Below are 12,796 nucleotides of genomic sequence, written 5' to 3' on the forward strand. Positions count from 1 at the left end.
TTACTTGACGCAGAACTGCTTAAGGTTTGTTACCGCAGACTTTTTCCAGTTAGTCGTTTTAAATTATCTTGTTCTAAGCTATTTTAAATTTCCTTAATTTCTCCCTCCCATTTTCCATTTTCTCTTAGGTACTACCTCGTTCCTAATTTTGAGGATTTTTTATTTTTTGCATGCATTAAAACTCACAATCAGATTTTGTTCTGTGGCTCAAGCATTCATTTTCCATGGATTTTTTCATTGAAATTTTCCTTTTCCAGGCATAGTCAAAAGAAAGTTTACCACGTCTGGGGGCGTAAGTGATAACAATTGGGAAAAAATACTTTTAGTAGTGAATATCATCTGTCATTGGAGTATGCCGGAACAGATCTCATCCATTTCCGGTTCCTCCCCCCCCCCCCCCTCGCCTTCCAACAGTGCCCCTGCCTCGTCCCTCATTGGTCACCCTGCAGAAGTTCAAACTTGATGAGAGCATACTGTGACCTTGGGGAATGACCTCAGCTGCACCCGTCCATCCCCTCGGCCGTCGCCAGTATTTTGCTGCATGAGGGAGAATGACTGCAGAGGAGGGGAGGAGAGGGCACAGATGACGCGCCCACACCGCAGATCCCCCGCCGGAACAAAGAATCTCATCCTCGTAAAATTTGATCTTGCTTCAATGACTAACTTTCGAAGCGCGTTGAGTAATCCGAGTTGAGATGCACCGCAATTAAAAATATTTCCTGGCATTCCTGCGACTTGAGATTTTTGATAAGGAAAATGATGCCGGTCCAACCACCGGACACGAGAGATGATAATTTTCGATTCGATTGATCGCTATTCGTGTCGCAATACAACGCAATCGATGTTTGGGTTTTACTTATTAATGAAGGAATCGTAACTGAAAAAAATTGAGCTAGGCTAATGTTCCGTAAAACTAGAATTAATTTGCGGCGAAGATCACTTTGGATCGCCTGATTTTAACGCCCCTAAAATTTTTACCATCTGTGATCGCGTTCGAGCTATTCGACCTTGAATCGATACCGCGTCGTGTGACATCACCGGCGATTCTTTCTTTCAGGCGTTGTGATTGGTCGGTGCTGAGGAGACCGAAAATTACGCGTAGTGATTTCAGTTGGTGTTGTGACTCGGAGGCCATCTTTCTTTTCTTGTGTTATTAATATGGCGACTTCTGATTACATGGGAGAGGATGAAATACCGCAGCAAGATATGCAGGAAATCGAGATCGAATCCGTTCAGCACGTCGAAATATCCCAGCACGAAATCCAAGAAATCGAGATCGAAGCTATTCAACAAATGCAGGATCCCGTGGCGGAGGAAATAATTTTACAGACCCCTGAAGAAATTGTCGGTTGTAATGATCCTTTGACCGAATATGAAGAAATTCAAGTGCCAATAGATAACGATATGTATGCAATTTCAAGTCCTGGACCATCGTGGAAAGGGAAGAAAATCAAGAAAGAACCCAGGTTTAGTGAAAAGGTTTTTATTACACCCGAGCTCATCGAAACCGACACGAAAGCCAGGAAATGGGAACAAAAGCAAGTCCAAATCAGGACGTTAGAAGGAGAATTTTCGGTTACAATGTGGGCTTCAGGGACAGATGACGGTATGTTATTAAATTGATTCGCTTTTATCCTTTTCTCTTGGCTTCTTTTTGCATTTTACAACTTCATCATCTTCCATATCTTCACAGTTGCCACTTGGTGTCTGTCATCTAGCCAAGACCTCGCCACTAACACTACAATTCACCGCTAACACCTCCCGATCACTTGAAATCTCGCTTCTTTTCTCGAATTTTTTCGCAGCGTTTCGGAAATTTTCAGACCATGAGTTCGCATGGGGGCTGCCATATCAATTTAAATTTGTAAATATGGCCGTTTTATAAATGGCAGATGCTCGCCATATTTGTTGTTATTGAAGGCTCCGAAAAAAGATGGCCACGTTTGTTACTAATGCATGTAAACACGGCGATGCTTTACATTACTATTCCTTGATATTCTCCTGCTCCTTTACGCTGGAAGTTAGTTTCCAGGATGCAGTATTCTTCCCCATTATCATATTCCCACCTTCACCCTCTATGCCTAAACAGGCTTCTTCTTATACAAGCATTTTCATTCACTGTAGTGTGTCCTTGAAAAATTGAAAGGATTAAACTGAATAGATGAAGCCCCTCATCCCCTATGAGAGTAAAACCGTAGGTTTAGGGTTGCTTAATTACTCGCATCAATTATGGTTCCCCTGCATCAACCACGCTGTAAGCCTATTTTCACTCTGATGTTTGCTGTGGCGTAGCCTACGAGCTTTCGGTTTTTCAGAGCACCGTGAAAATTGACTTCACCCAAGATTGAATTACCGCAGCATGTCATGAACCTTTAGGGAGAACATAAATATCTATCCAGGAATATCATGACTGGCAGATATGTATTATTAAAATCTCATGATAACAACATGTTGTAGTGGTAAGTAATGACACTAGCCGTGAGCTGTGATGAAGATGGAACAGCTCCTTTCATAACTCTGCATATCTATCAACATGCTCTGTTATTTTTCATAGAAAGCTCAGTGTATTATCGGGAGTTTTAATTCATATATTTACCATCTACCTCCTAGTTGGGTGTTGTCCTGGCGTAAACGTTTTGGCTCTTAAATGAGCAAGAAGCATCAAGGTTATCAAAAGTTTTCTCGCAATTCCTTGTGGAGACGCAAATAGTTTTTGTTTCTCGACAAAGCGCTCAATGGACACTTTATCCCTTGTGGACACCCATGCTCTTGGCTGTTTGTCGCTAACCCAGTGGATGATTTTTTAGTCCCCTAGGTACTGGTGTGTCGATTAGTCAATTCCAGTCAAACAATATCGTTCAGCCGTACTTAGACATTATTAGTGAGGAGGATTTTTTTCTCACACTTTTCCAAGCACAAAAAGGCATTAGATACCATCATCCTTATAACGTTATTTATAACTTATTTATAACGTTTAGTTTCATTACTTAATATGGTCTCTTCTTTTTTTCTTCCATGTTTCTCTTTTTGTTGTGAAATTGTTGCCAGTTGCCCTTGTTATAAAATATGTATTGTCTATTAAATAAGTAAATGAATGTTTGCAGATGAATGCAGTAATCCTGAACCTGAACAGGAGTATGAAGATTACATGATAGAAAGAAAAATCCCAAGTGAAGGAATTCCAGGATTAGATCTCAGTGACCCAAAACAATTGGCAGAATTTACCAGGTTGGTATCCAAATCTTATGAATTAATAGTTTAAAGGAAGAGTTACTAGAGCGCATACTTTCGTACCCTTAGCCAATTCTCAAAGCTGCGTCTACCAGAAATCAAATATGAAAAATCATTACAGCCAATATTTTAGAATAATGCTTGCTCTACCAATCAATTTTGAGCATAATACAATGGGTTTCCAAAAAATCTGAAAATGTTTTAATCTTAAAAAATTACCCACATCAAAAAGAGAAGAGGGACAGTATTATCTGTCTCAGCAACAGATCATATGATATGACACTAGCACTCTTAATTTGCTTAATAGTCTTTAAAGTGCCCTTGGAGCAGCTTTCAAGATTTTTTTCCCCTTTCTCCTCTTTTTTTCAAACCCTGTTTTTTCTCCCTGTTATGTACTCACTGAGAAGACTCTCATTTAGGGATTCTGATTATGTTCTATCAATCTTCTAGTTTTTCACCTGATTCCAATTTTTTTAAAAATTTGATTTTTTCCTCCCTTGCAAGTAATCATGTTTACTTATACCACATCTACCTTGTACTGTAAAAATACCAGCTTTTAAGTTACTTTTTTCTGATTATTATTTTTTCAAATATGTTTTATTTTCTGCATTTTCTCATTTTGATTATCATTTCATTCATCTAATCTACGAAGTGACCAAAGTGATTATTGTTACAGGCCAGGCAACAAAGTGAAAGCAAAGAAAGACTCCTCCTTGGCTGGAATCGATCGAACGATAGCATGCCCGCACAAAGGATGCACGAAAATGTTCCGCGACAACTCAGCAATGCGAAAGCACCTTCATACCCACGGGCCGAGAGTTCACGTCTGTGCAGAGTGCGGGAAGGCCTTTGTCGAGAGTTCCAAGCTGAAACGCCATCAGTTAGTCCATACTGGAGAGAAACCATTCCAGGTATGTTCGGAAAACAGAAATTAATGTTTCAATTTAAGCAATCTTTAAATCAGTTTCCCCGTCAGGATATTTATTGAAGCGGAAACTAGAAAAGCTAAGCTCCCCTTATGTGAACCCAATAGTCTTATGACCAAGCAACTATTGCAAAGCTCATCACTCGGTTTTTCAAAGCTGCTGGAAGAAGAAAAAAAAATCTCCTACTGGGAAATAGTTATCTATCAAATATTGGTTGACGCTTATTGATAATTTTTTTTTGGAGCCTGATAACATGAAGTACGCATAATGTAAAGGCTGTTTGAAAGGTCAATGTCCTTGTTGATGTAACTTGTCATCAACTCAAAAGAAGAGAACCAGTCACTATGCAAATAATTTAAACTCCTCTATTTTTAATTCCAGTTTAAAGGTTTGGTTAAGGCACCTAGTGTTTTGATAAAAGCTAAGAAGAAACTTGAATTTTTTAAAAGAAAAAAAAATCTTTTCGTGTGATGTGTAACTTTTTTTTTTAATCATCTTGCTGTAATCCTGATCTTATCTCATAACTGGAACTATCAAGTGTTGACAGAAGGTCACTTTCTCGCGTGAGAATTGAAGTATTGCAAAACATGTTTCTTCGTTAAAATTCTTTGCTAACTGATACAAAAATATTGAAAATTTCTAAAATTGACTTACAAATAAGGTATTAATGCTCATTTTATACTTCAAGTTCAGTCTATTTTAACTTCCTGTTTGTGAAATAAACCAGAATCAATATAAGTAGGTATGTCAAATTGGTCATTGAAAAAAAAATAAATAAATAACGAAAAAACGCTGTGAAAATGACCGTGGCAAGGTTTTAAAAAAATGATGTCCTTTCCAGGCGCATTGTACTCATTACCCTGTCTAAAAAAAATTCAGCACGGTGAAAATGTGATTGTATTGCCAAGCATGCTGAAACTAATAGGTACAGCGCCAAGTCTACTTTAATTAGTTTTTCCAGGCAGCAGGTAGTCTTAATTCTTGCTAGCCTGAGATGTTAATTTCATACTATTGAATTTTGAACTTCCTTTAGGAAACATATGCGTATTGTAATGCTCAGTTTTTTGCCATGTCCCACGTTTCATCATATGTTATCCTTAGCTTTGTTCATTCATTTTAATTATTAATGTGTCTCTCTGTTCACAGTGCACGTTTGAAGGTTGTGGGAAGAGATTTTCTTTAGATTTTAATTTAAGGACGCATGTTAGGATTCACACTGGGGATCGGCCCTATGTCTGTCCGTTCGACGGTTGCAACAAGAAATTCGCCCAGTCAACGAACCTGAAATCTCACATTCTAACACATGCGAAAGCCAAGTAAGTAGTCAATCATATTTTCATCCAGGCATGCTATGTGTAGACTCATCTAGTGGCTACATTGTTTGAAAAATGAATAATCAAAATCTAATTTGCTCATTTGATCATTGTCACACTTAAAAAAGCAAATGAAACTGTTTGAGTAAGTGGTCATATTTTTGTTTTGTTTGGAAGTTTGAAAATATCGAGCTACATCATTTTATGTGTGATTGCAGTTTGATGGTTTCCATCTGACCCAATAGATAACTCCATAGTATCTACTTGAGGGTTGTTCCATGCGTCTAAATGTTTCTTGCAGTCAATATTTCTCATATTTGATCAGTCCAAAAGTGATGTATAACCTGCTATCAGGGTTTCCATTCATCTGGAAAATCAGTGAAAGTTAGGAAATATTCTACGATCTGGAGAAGTTGCAAGGAATTTGCTGGGGACCTTGCAAACAAGTACCAGCTCAGCAATCTCAGCTGGTACCTTTTGCAAATAATTCCTGATTGCCATTCTACGTAATTTGAATCTCTAAAAGTGGAAATTTCATCCACAGTTTAAGGTGATTCGATGGACGCCATATTTTGTGTCAGAACAGCATGCGATATATCGCATCAATTGGTTCCATTTTTTCAGCTTCTCCTCATTTTTCTCCAATTTTGAGATCGGAATTCTGTTGTCAGGAGACTAAAGCACTCACCAATTTTAACAAAGAAATTCAACGTAATAAAGGCATGGTTTTTTTAGAGAGAAAATTTCGCATTCGAGTGCAGTTTCGATATCAGTATCGAATGCGATGTTTTCTCTCTAAAAAAACCACGCCTTTATTACGTTGAGTTTCTTTGTTAAAATTGGTAAGTGAGTGCTTTAGTCTCCTGACAACAGAATTGCGATCTCAAAATTGGAGAAAAATGACGAGTAGCTGAAAAAATGGAACCAATTGATGCAATATATCGCATGCCGTTCTGACACAAAATATGGCGTCCATCGAATCACCTTAACAGAAATTAGCCTAATTATGATGAAGGAAAATCTAAGTGGAACTTGTGTTTATATGTTGTGAAAAGTCAAGAGATTTGTGGATTTTGGAATCAAGGAAAGTCAAAGAATTGGAAAAGTATGGAAATCCTGCATTAAATGGCTAATTCTTCCTGAGCTATGTAACATTCCGAACACCTACTTGGCATCACATGTAGATTTAAAGTTAAATTTGTTTTCTAAATATAACCATGGAATGTTGATACATTTAATATTGAAGAATGATTTGCTGTGCACTGGTTTCTCATGCAAATAAGTGACCTAACCAATGCTTAGAAATTGTAGTTTGTATTCGCATAATGCAGTCCAATCTTGATTGTTTTTCATGTACCAAGTAATGATTTTTTTTTTGTACGCAGACCAAGGCAGCACAATGCTGGACGAAGTGTTCAACTGAAAGAAGAAACCCAGTTTGTAGAAGTTCAAATGCCAGATATGGACCATCAGCAATTCATAGTCTATGCAGATTAATCTCAGTAAGTTTTTTATTTATGTCATGTTAAACTTATAATTTTATTTTGTTAACAAATGGACGGTTACATTTTCAACTCAATCTGTTTACTCACACGGGGAGTCTACGATGTGACATCCTGGGATTGGGTTCATTTTGCTTGTACATGTAGAAGAGACAAATCTAAGGTTGGCATATTTTTTTTTAGCCGCCACCTCCCAACCGTTCTCGAGGTATCGATTTTTAAAGTTACGATTTTTGCACGTTTCTGCGCAGTGTGCCAGCAAGTCAAAACTGAGCGCCGGCAAGCCGGACAAAGCGCTTTCCCCAAGAGCGCGGGTCAAGATGTATATCTACCGACTTGACCAGCCTGATCCTTCATCAGTTCTGTAGGCGAGCGGTAGAGCGCTTGCCTACAGATCCGGCGGTCCTGAGTTCGGATCCCGCGATGACGTCTTGCGGTTTATAAGAGTCGCAAGGCTTTTTTACAAGTTTTATATATTTTTATCACCTATACTGTTTCTAAATGATTCTTTTTATGCTCATTCACGATTTCAATGCATGTTTTTTTATGAGTGCTTATTTCTTTTCTTAAATTCCTGTGAAGTTTTTTTTTTCTTTTTTTTCCCCGCTCATTTCTTCTCTTTGTTACGTAAACACAGCTTTTTAAGAATATATGAGGTCTTAAGAAAAGTTTTCATTGGGGCAGTCTAATGGACCACTAAGAAATTTAAAGCGTCTGTACCGGGGGGTAATCATTCGACATTATGCAGCAAGAAAAAATGAGGAACTGATAAGTAAATAGAGTTTGCTGATTTAAACTCCTCTAATTTTTAATTATCTAGGCAGTGCTAATTTCTGTTTCTCTTTCATTTATTTTATTTTAGATGTTTTGAGGCAAAAATTATGCTGAAAGCTGCGTGACAGCCATGCAGCCTTTCAAGCTGATGGCTTCATCGACTGGTAACGAACTTCAAAGATAAGGTATCAAAGTTACTTTAACCTGATAACTAATGTAAGCTCTGTATAATATACGATTCCTCCTCCTACTTTGTTGTGTGTACATTGTATATTTTTATCTGTATTTATAATTTGAGGGTTTTAACCCGTCTCAATCAAATCCAGAGGTTTTTTCTTTTTATTTGTTTATTTTTTTTTTTTCCATCCAACCTCACCTCATGATAATGAGTAAAGATACATTTTAGGTTTTTAAAATCTTGATATATTGATTGTCTTTGAAGTCCTCTATCTATTGGGCCATGTCCATAAAACTACTCCTCTTAATTGGGAATTGAACCCATTCATCCCTCATTGAGCGTAATTCTTGCGCCAACTGAAAGTTACATGTTATGACCTCTATGCGTAACAGTGCAGATTGGTCAGGAGTGGAAGACATAAAGATTCTAAAAGCGATCTGTTGAATATGCGGGTACATATTGCTTCGAAGTAAATGGTGACCACTGATTTTCAACTTCTAAGGTTGCTTTTTTGCATCAGTTAAACACTGTGTGAAGTCAATGGGAAACTTTAAATCTTGCATGTTGATAACAATGAATTCATGCACAGCCCACCCCTGGGGGTCGATTATTTAAAGTTCAGCGCTCCTTTATCAATCAACCTGAATTATTAAAACTCAATTTTCACAGTATTTAATGACGATGGTTGTTGGATAAGATATCGATTGAAGTTTAATAATCAGCCCTCCCTTCTTTCGTTGCACAATAAAGGTGGAAGCTGTTGAATTTACCATCACAATATGGAGGTTTGAAGAAACATGCCAATGTAATTTAGACAACCTCCATTTTTTCCCATGGTTATGTCTTGTTCAATCTTCAAACCTACCGTATAGTTTTGGGGAATGTGATATTGTTTTCATTTGTTTAGTAAAGCCACTTTGTTGTCCTTTCAGTTCTTTTTTTTTCAAATTTGAATTGAAGATACAGATTTTAAATTGTATTTAATGAAAGTACAGTCATCTCTAACTTCAATGGCTTCGATTCTATTTTGAACTCTGTTCCAAAATTTAGGTATTTGGTAGTTCCTGACGCAAGTCAAATATTGTGGATTTAAGTTGCCTTTCAGTTTAGCCGTAAAATATTCCGTTGTGATTATTATAAGCTGGAGTATTTTTCTGCTGAGTGAGTCATTAATTTCCATATCTAAAACATGACAGTCCATTGAAAAATAGAAAATTATGTTCGTGATCAGATTTGGAGAAAAGAAGAAACGGCCAGCAGTAAAATTCTTGGGCAGTAGTAAAATGACCATGATAAGATTGCTAGAACCCACCGTGTTTTAATCTCAAATCCTCAGAAAATATAGGTTATCAAATCCACTGTTGAAAATCTTGACTTCTGAATTTCTTATGCCCCTTTTTCAATGAACTGTCTAATTTAATGAGCATACCATAGGAATACCTGATGTAACGCCCTGTATTTTATGTAATAAGATTGAATTCAAATTTTATGCGAGTTTAAGTTAATTTCAATTTCTTGGACTTAGTTTTCATCAAATAATAAATATTGACCTATATTCACTGGGAGTCTCAAAAAAATGTTGGACCTACTTAAGTTTCGTGAGTTTTATAGAGTGTTGACTTACATAAGGGGAGAGGCCCTCAACAATCGCATTTGTTGGAGTTATTCAACGGATATACCAAGTAAAGTTAAAGTAAGCCTGGTGGATAAAATTGTATTATATTTTTGAGGAAAGAAACTGAAGAGAGGCTCAAAGCCGTTAAGTTCATATCTGTGCCTGTCTTTAAAATGCGAGGCCATCTCTCATATGCATTCCTCTCATGAAGGCAAAAGTTGATGACATTTCAATTTTCAACTCTAGGACAAGATATTCTTTTGCTGTATCACTTTCGTGTCCGCAGGTATTTGCAGAAAATTATTTGACATCTCTTTTTTGACTCATTAATGCAACATGTGCGGATAGATAAGTGTTTGGAAAAATCGCACATCAAGTTTTTTTCATAACTCTTGAAGTTCCGTTTTTCACTGTCTAGTTTCAGCAGAAATGAGATTTTTAATGGTTCATATCAACGTCTAGAGAGAGCCAAATTATTGTTGTTTATGTACAAGTTTGTAATTTTTCTGGAGAATGAGACCGAATTTAATAGAAATGCTCTCAGTTGCATCAAGTGAGAACAGAGAATAAGAAGTTTGAAGTTTTATTCCTCCGTAAGACTCAATGTTTAGGGACAATGTAAAACGGCTATTCTCCTGTTCAAAAACATTTTTCCTCGACTTTAGATTTGTTCTAGGAAAAAGTGAACAACTAGTTCAATCCAAATCTACTCCCAACTCATTTTCCCCTCAAAATAGGTCTATTGTGTTTCTGTGGAACTCAGTCCAATTGAAAAGTTGTCACAAAACGGGTCTTGATAACGCTGAGTTCGAATTTGTCACCTTGTTACAATCTATCTCCGCACTGTTCTTTTAGCGGTTTAAAATTGCGATTAAAAATTCAGCTCCTGGAACTCTACTGAAACAATGCTTGCCTTCCTACAATGTATTATTTCAGCTTGTTGAATTACTTTTTTACCATTGCGAGAGATACTCTTTATTTTGCTACCCTTGAATTTTTAGTTTTCTTCTTAACAGAGTCTGTGTTCACTCCATTGTTTTTCTTTTCACATAGTAGATTGTGAAGCTCTCGGAAATTTTTTGAGGCAAAGTGTACAGAGATTAAGTGATCTCAAAGTGTTAAACTTTTTCACTTGTTACATTATCAGCCAATCAATCGAGAACAGTGGCTTCTTACCTCATTACTTTTGATCAATAACTTTCAACAGTCAATCAAAAGCTCTTGGAGCTTCTGAAAGTTACTTCAGACTATTATTGTTTACCATGCAGAATTTAAGTTAATTTTAAGAATCAGGTCGAAAACTCAAATTGGGATATAAAATGTTGTCTTTTTTAGCTTTTTTAAATTGCTCCCTGTTGTCAAATCACTCCATCTTTGATTCATTTTCTGTCTTTCATGTTTAAAGTACCTATGTTTTTTATTATACATTAGGGGCTCAAAGTCTCAGCACTGTCGGTGAAGTTGAGCGTATTTCTGTTTCGAAGGTAGTAATGGAGACATTGGCTGCAAAAAGAGTGCTCCTACCTTTTTTTACACCCGACGTCTTAAAAATGCATGAATTTCCTATTTTTAATCAACTGCCTTCTTTACAGTTAATTTAGCTCTTTGTACTATCATTTAAGCTTCATTGAAGGCCCTGTTTCCACTGGTGTCTTTGAACAATTGATTGCTGTAACACCTCCGTGCTAAGAATGAACTTAGTATACCTAAACATCATAAAGTTGCCAAATTTATTTTGATAATCTACTGCTCTTCTAGAAAACCTGGTAAAATTTTTGTTTGACAATTTTGAGAATTATATCCATTGCATCTAGAAATATGAAGGCATAATGACTCTTTGAAACAAATTTTCATCGAAGAAAAGTTGGAAATGCTTGAATGTTCTCAATGCTTTTTTCCTTAGTATGTTAAAATGAGTCTGGCAAACGAATCGGCAGTTGATTCTGATCTCTAAATGGACAGTCACAACAAACATATTCAGCAGCAACATGCTAGCATCTTGTATTTTGTCTGTGTATCAATTTTGCCTCACTCTCTCTTCTAAATGCTGAAATGAACTTTGTTTGAGCGACTAGTTACTACGATCACTTTGCAAAAACGTTCAATGGAGATAGGCCTAAATCAAGAAACTCAGCGCTTATGCAGTTTGTTGGTCATTTTTACCAGTAGCTTTAAAAAGAACAAAAATCGGAGCAAAGAATTTTCAAATGTTCTTGTAAAGTCTAAAAACTAATCACAGAATGGTCTATGCACTGGGTCAAACAGGGCAAGTTTCTGCTATACTGGGAAAGTGTTTCATACTTCCTTTTCTTGAAAGTGTGGCACATAATTGTTGTAATTAATGAATGCTTTCCCTGTGGTCCGATTGGCTTTCACTCTAACCAGACTCATGCATACAAACAATGTTAATTAATTTCTTCTGCTCATTTCTAGCGCTGTTATTTTAAGGTTTGCTCCAAGGTCTGAAATAAAAAATTGAGGCCATCGTCTGACTCTTGATGTACAATAAGATTTTTCTCTTTTTTTTAATTTGTTAAATTAGAGTGTAAATACTTTTAAATTATAATTCCTTTACATTTATTTTTATTTTAGTATTCACTGTCTTAAAAAATTATAGTTTTGATGTTTTTTAATAAAATAGAGTCTGAATGATACATACCGACTTGGTTTTTTTTTTTTTTTTTAACTCCCTGTTGTCTTCGACCTACCACTTCAAATTACTGTACCTTGAGAATTGTTTTCTCTTAAAAAAGTTGGACATCATTCAGCAGAACTGATCTGTCTATTATAAAAAGCTACGACCAATAGCTCAGATGTTATCTTATAATAGTAAAAGACGCCTACGCAAAATTAGAGAAGATCGTAGGGATGCTGCTCCACAGCAGAGAGGATTAGAAGTGACAAAAACCGTTCAAGACACAGTTAAATACCAAAGTCAGTTGGAGGTTTTCAACAGATCTGTTTTGTTACATGCAATTCCTGCTTATAGAGTTGGGTAGTCAACTGAATTCGACTGCAAAATTATGTAGAAAAAATAAAAATTCTCTCGTTAGCCGAAGGCCAGCATATTGACTTAAACACTTGTCTTCAATTAGCAGAGGGGTTTATCAAATATAATTTTTCTAGCCCGGCCACGGCACAAGCTCATTTAGAAGATCTCCATCTATAAAATAGATAGGTTCTTTGCTGCATAATGATGTCCAATTTTGGCTGATGTATTTTCTATTAGTGATCAATATTTTTTCAGAGGAGAATTG

The 12,796-nt window shown here is 36.5% G+C and overlaps 1 protein-coding gene across 2 annotated transcripts; it reads left to right on the forward strand.

Moving 5' to 3' along the window:
• Positions 1-1,079: 1,079 nt before the first annotated feature.
• LOC109037604 (transcription factor YY2) lies at positions 1,080-12,193 on the forward strand. Of its 2 annotated transcripts, none has more exons than XM_019052364.2 (6): positions 1,080-1,606; positions 3,105-3,228; positions 3,893-4,142; positions 5,304-5,473; positions 6,856-6,972; positions 7,835-12,193. In XM_019052364.2, the coding sequence occupies exons 1-5, from the start codon at positions 1,159-1,161 to the stop codon at positions 6,965-6,967; spliced, it is 1,104 nt and encodes a 367-aa protein (XP_018907909.1). In that variant the 5' UTR covers positions 1,080-1,158; the 3' UTR covers positions 6,968-6,972; positions 7,835-12,193. The 2 variants fall into 2 exon arrangements, with proteins under 2 accessions (XP_018907909.1, XP_072155304.1); XM_072299203.1 differs by having other exon boundaries at positions 1,083-1,606; positions 3,908-4,142.
• Positions 12,194-12,796: the final 603 nt, after the last annotated feature.

The sequence above is a fragment of the Bemisia tabaci genome, chromosome 4, assembly GCF_918797505.1.
Source record: "Bemisia tabaci chromosome 4, PGI_BMITA_v3".
NCBI lineage: Eukaryota > Metazoa > Arthropoda > Insecta > Hemiptera > Aleyrodidae > Bemisia > Bemisia tabaci.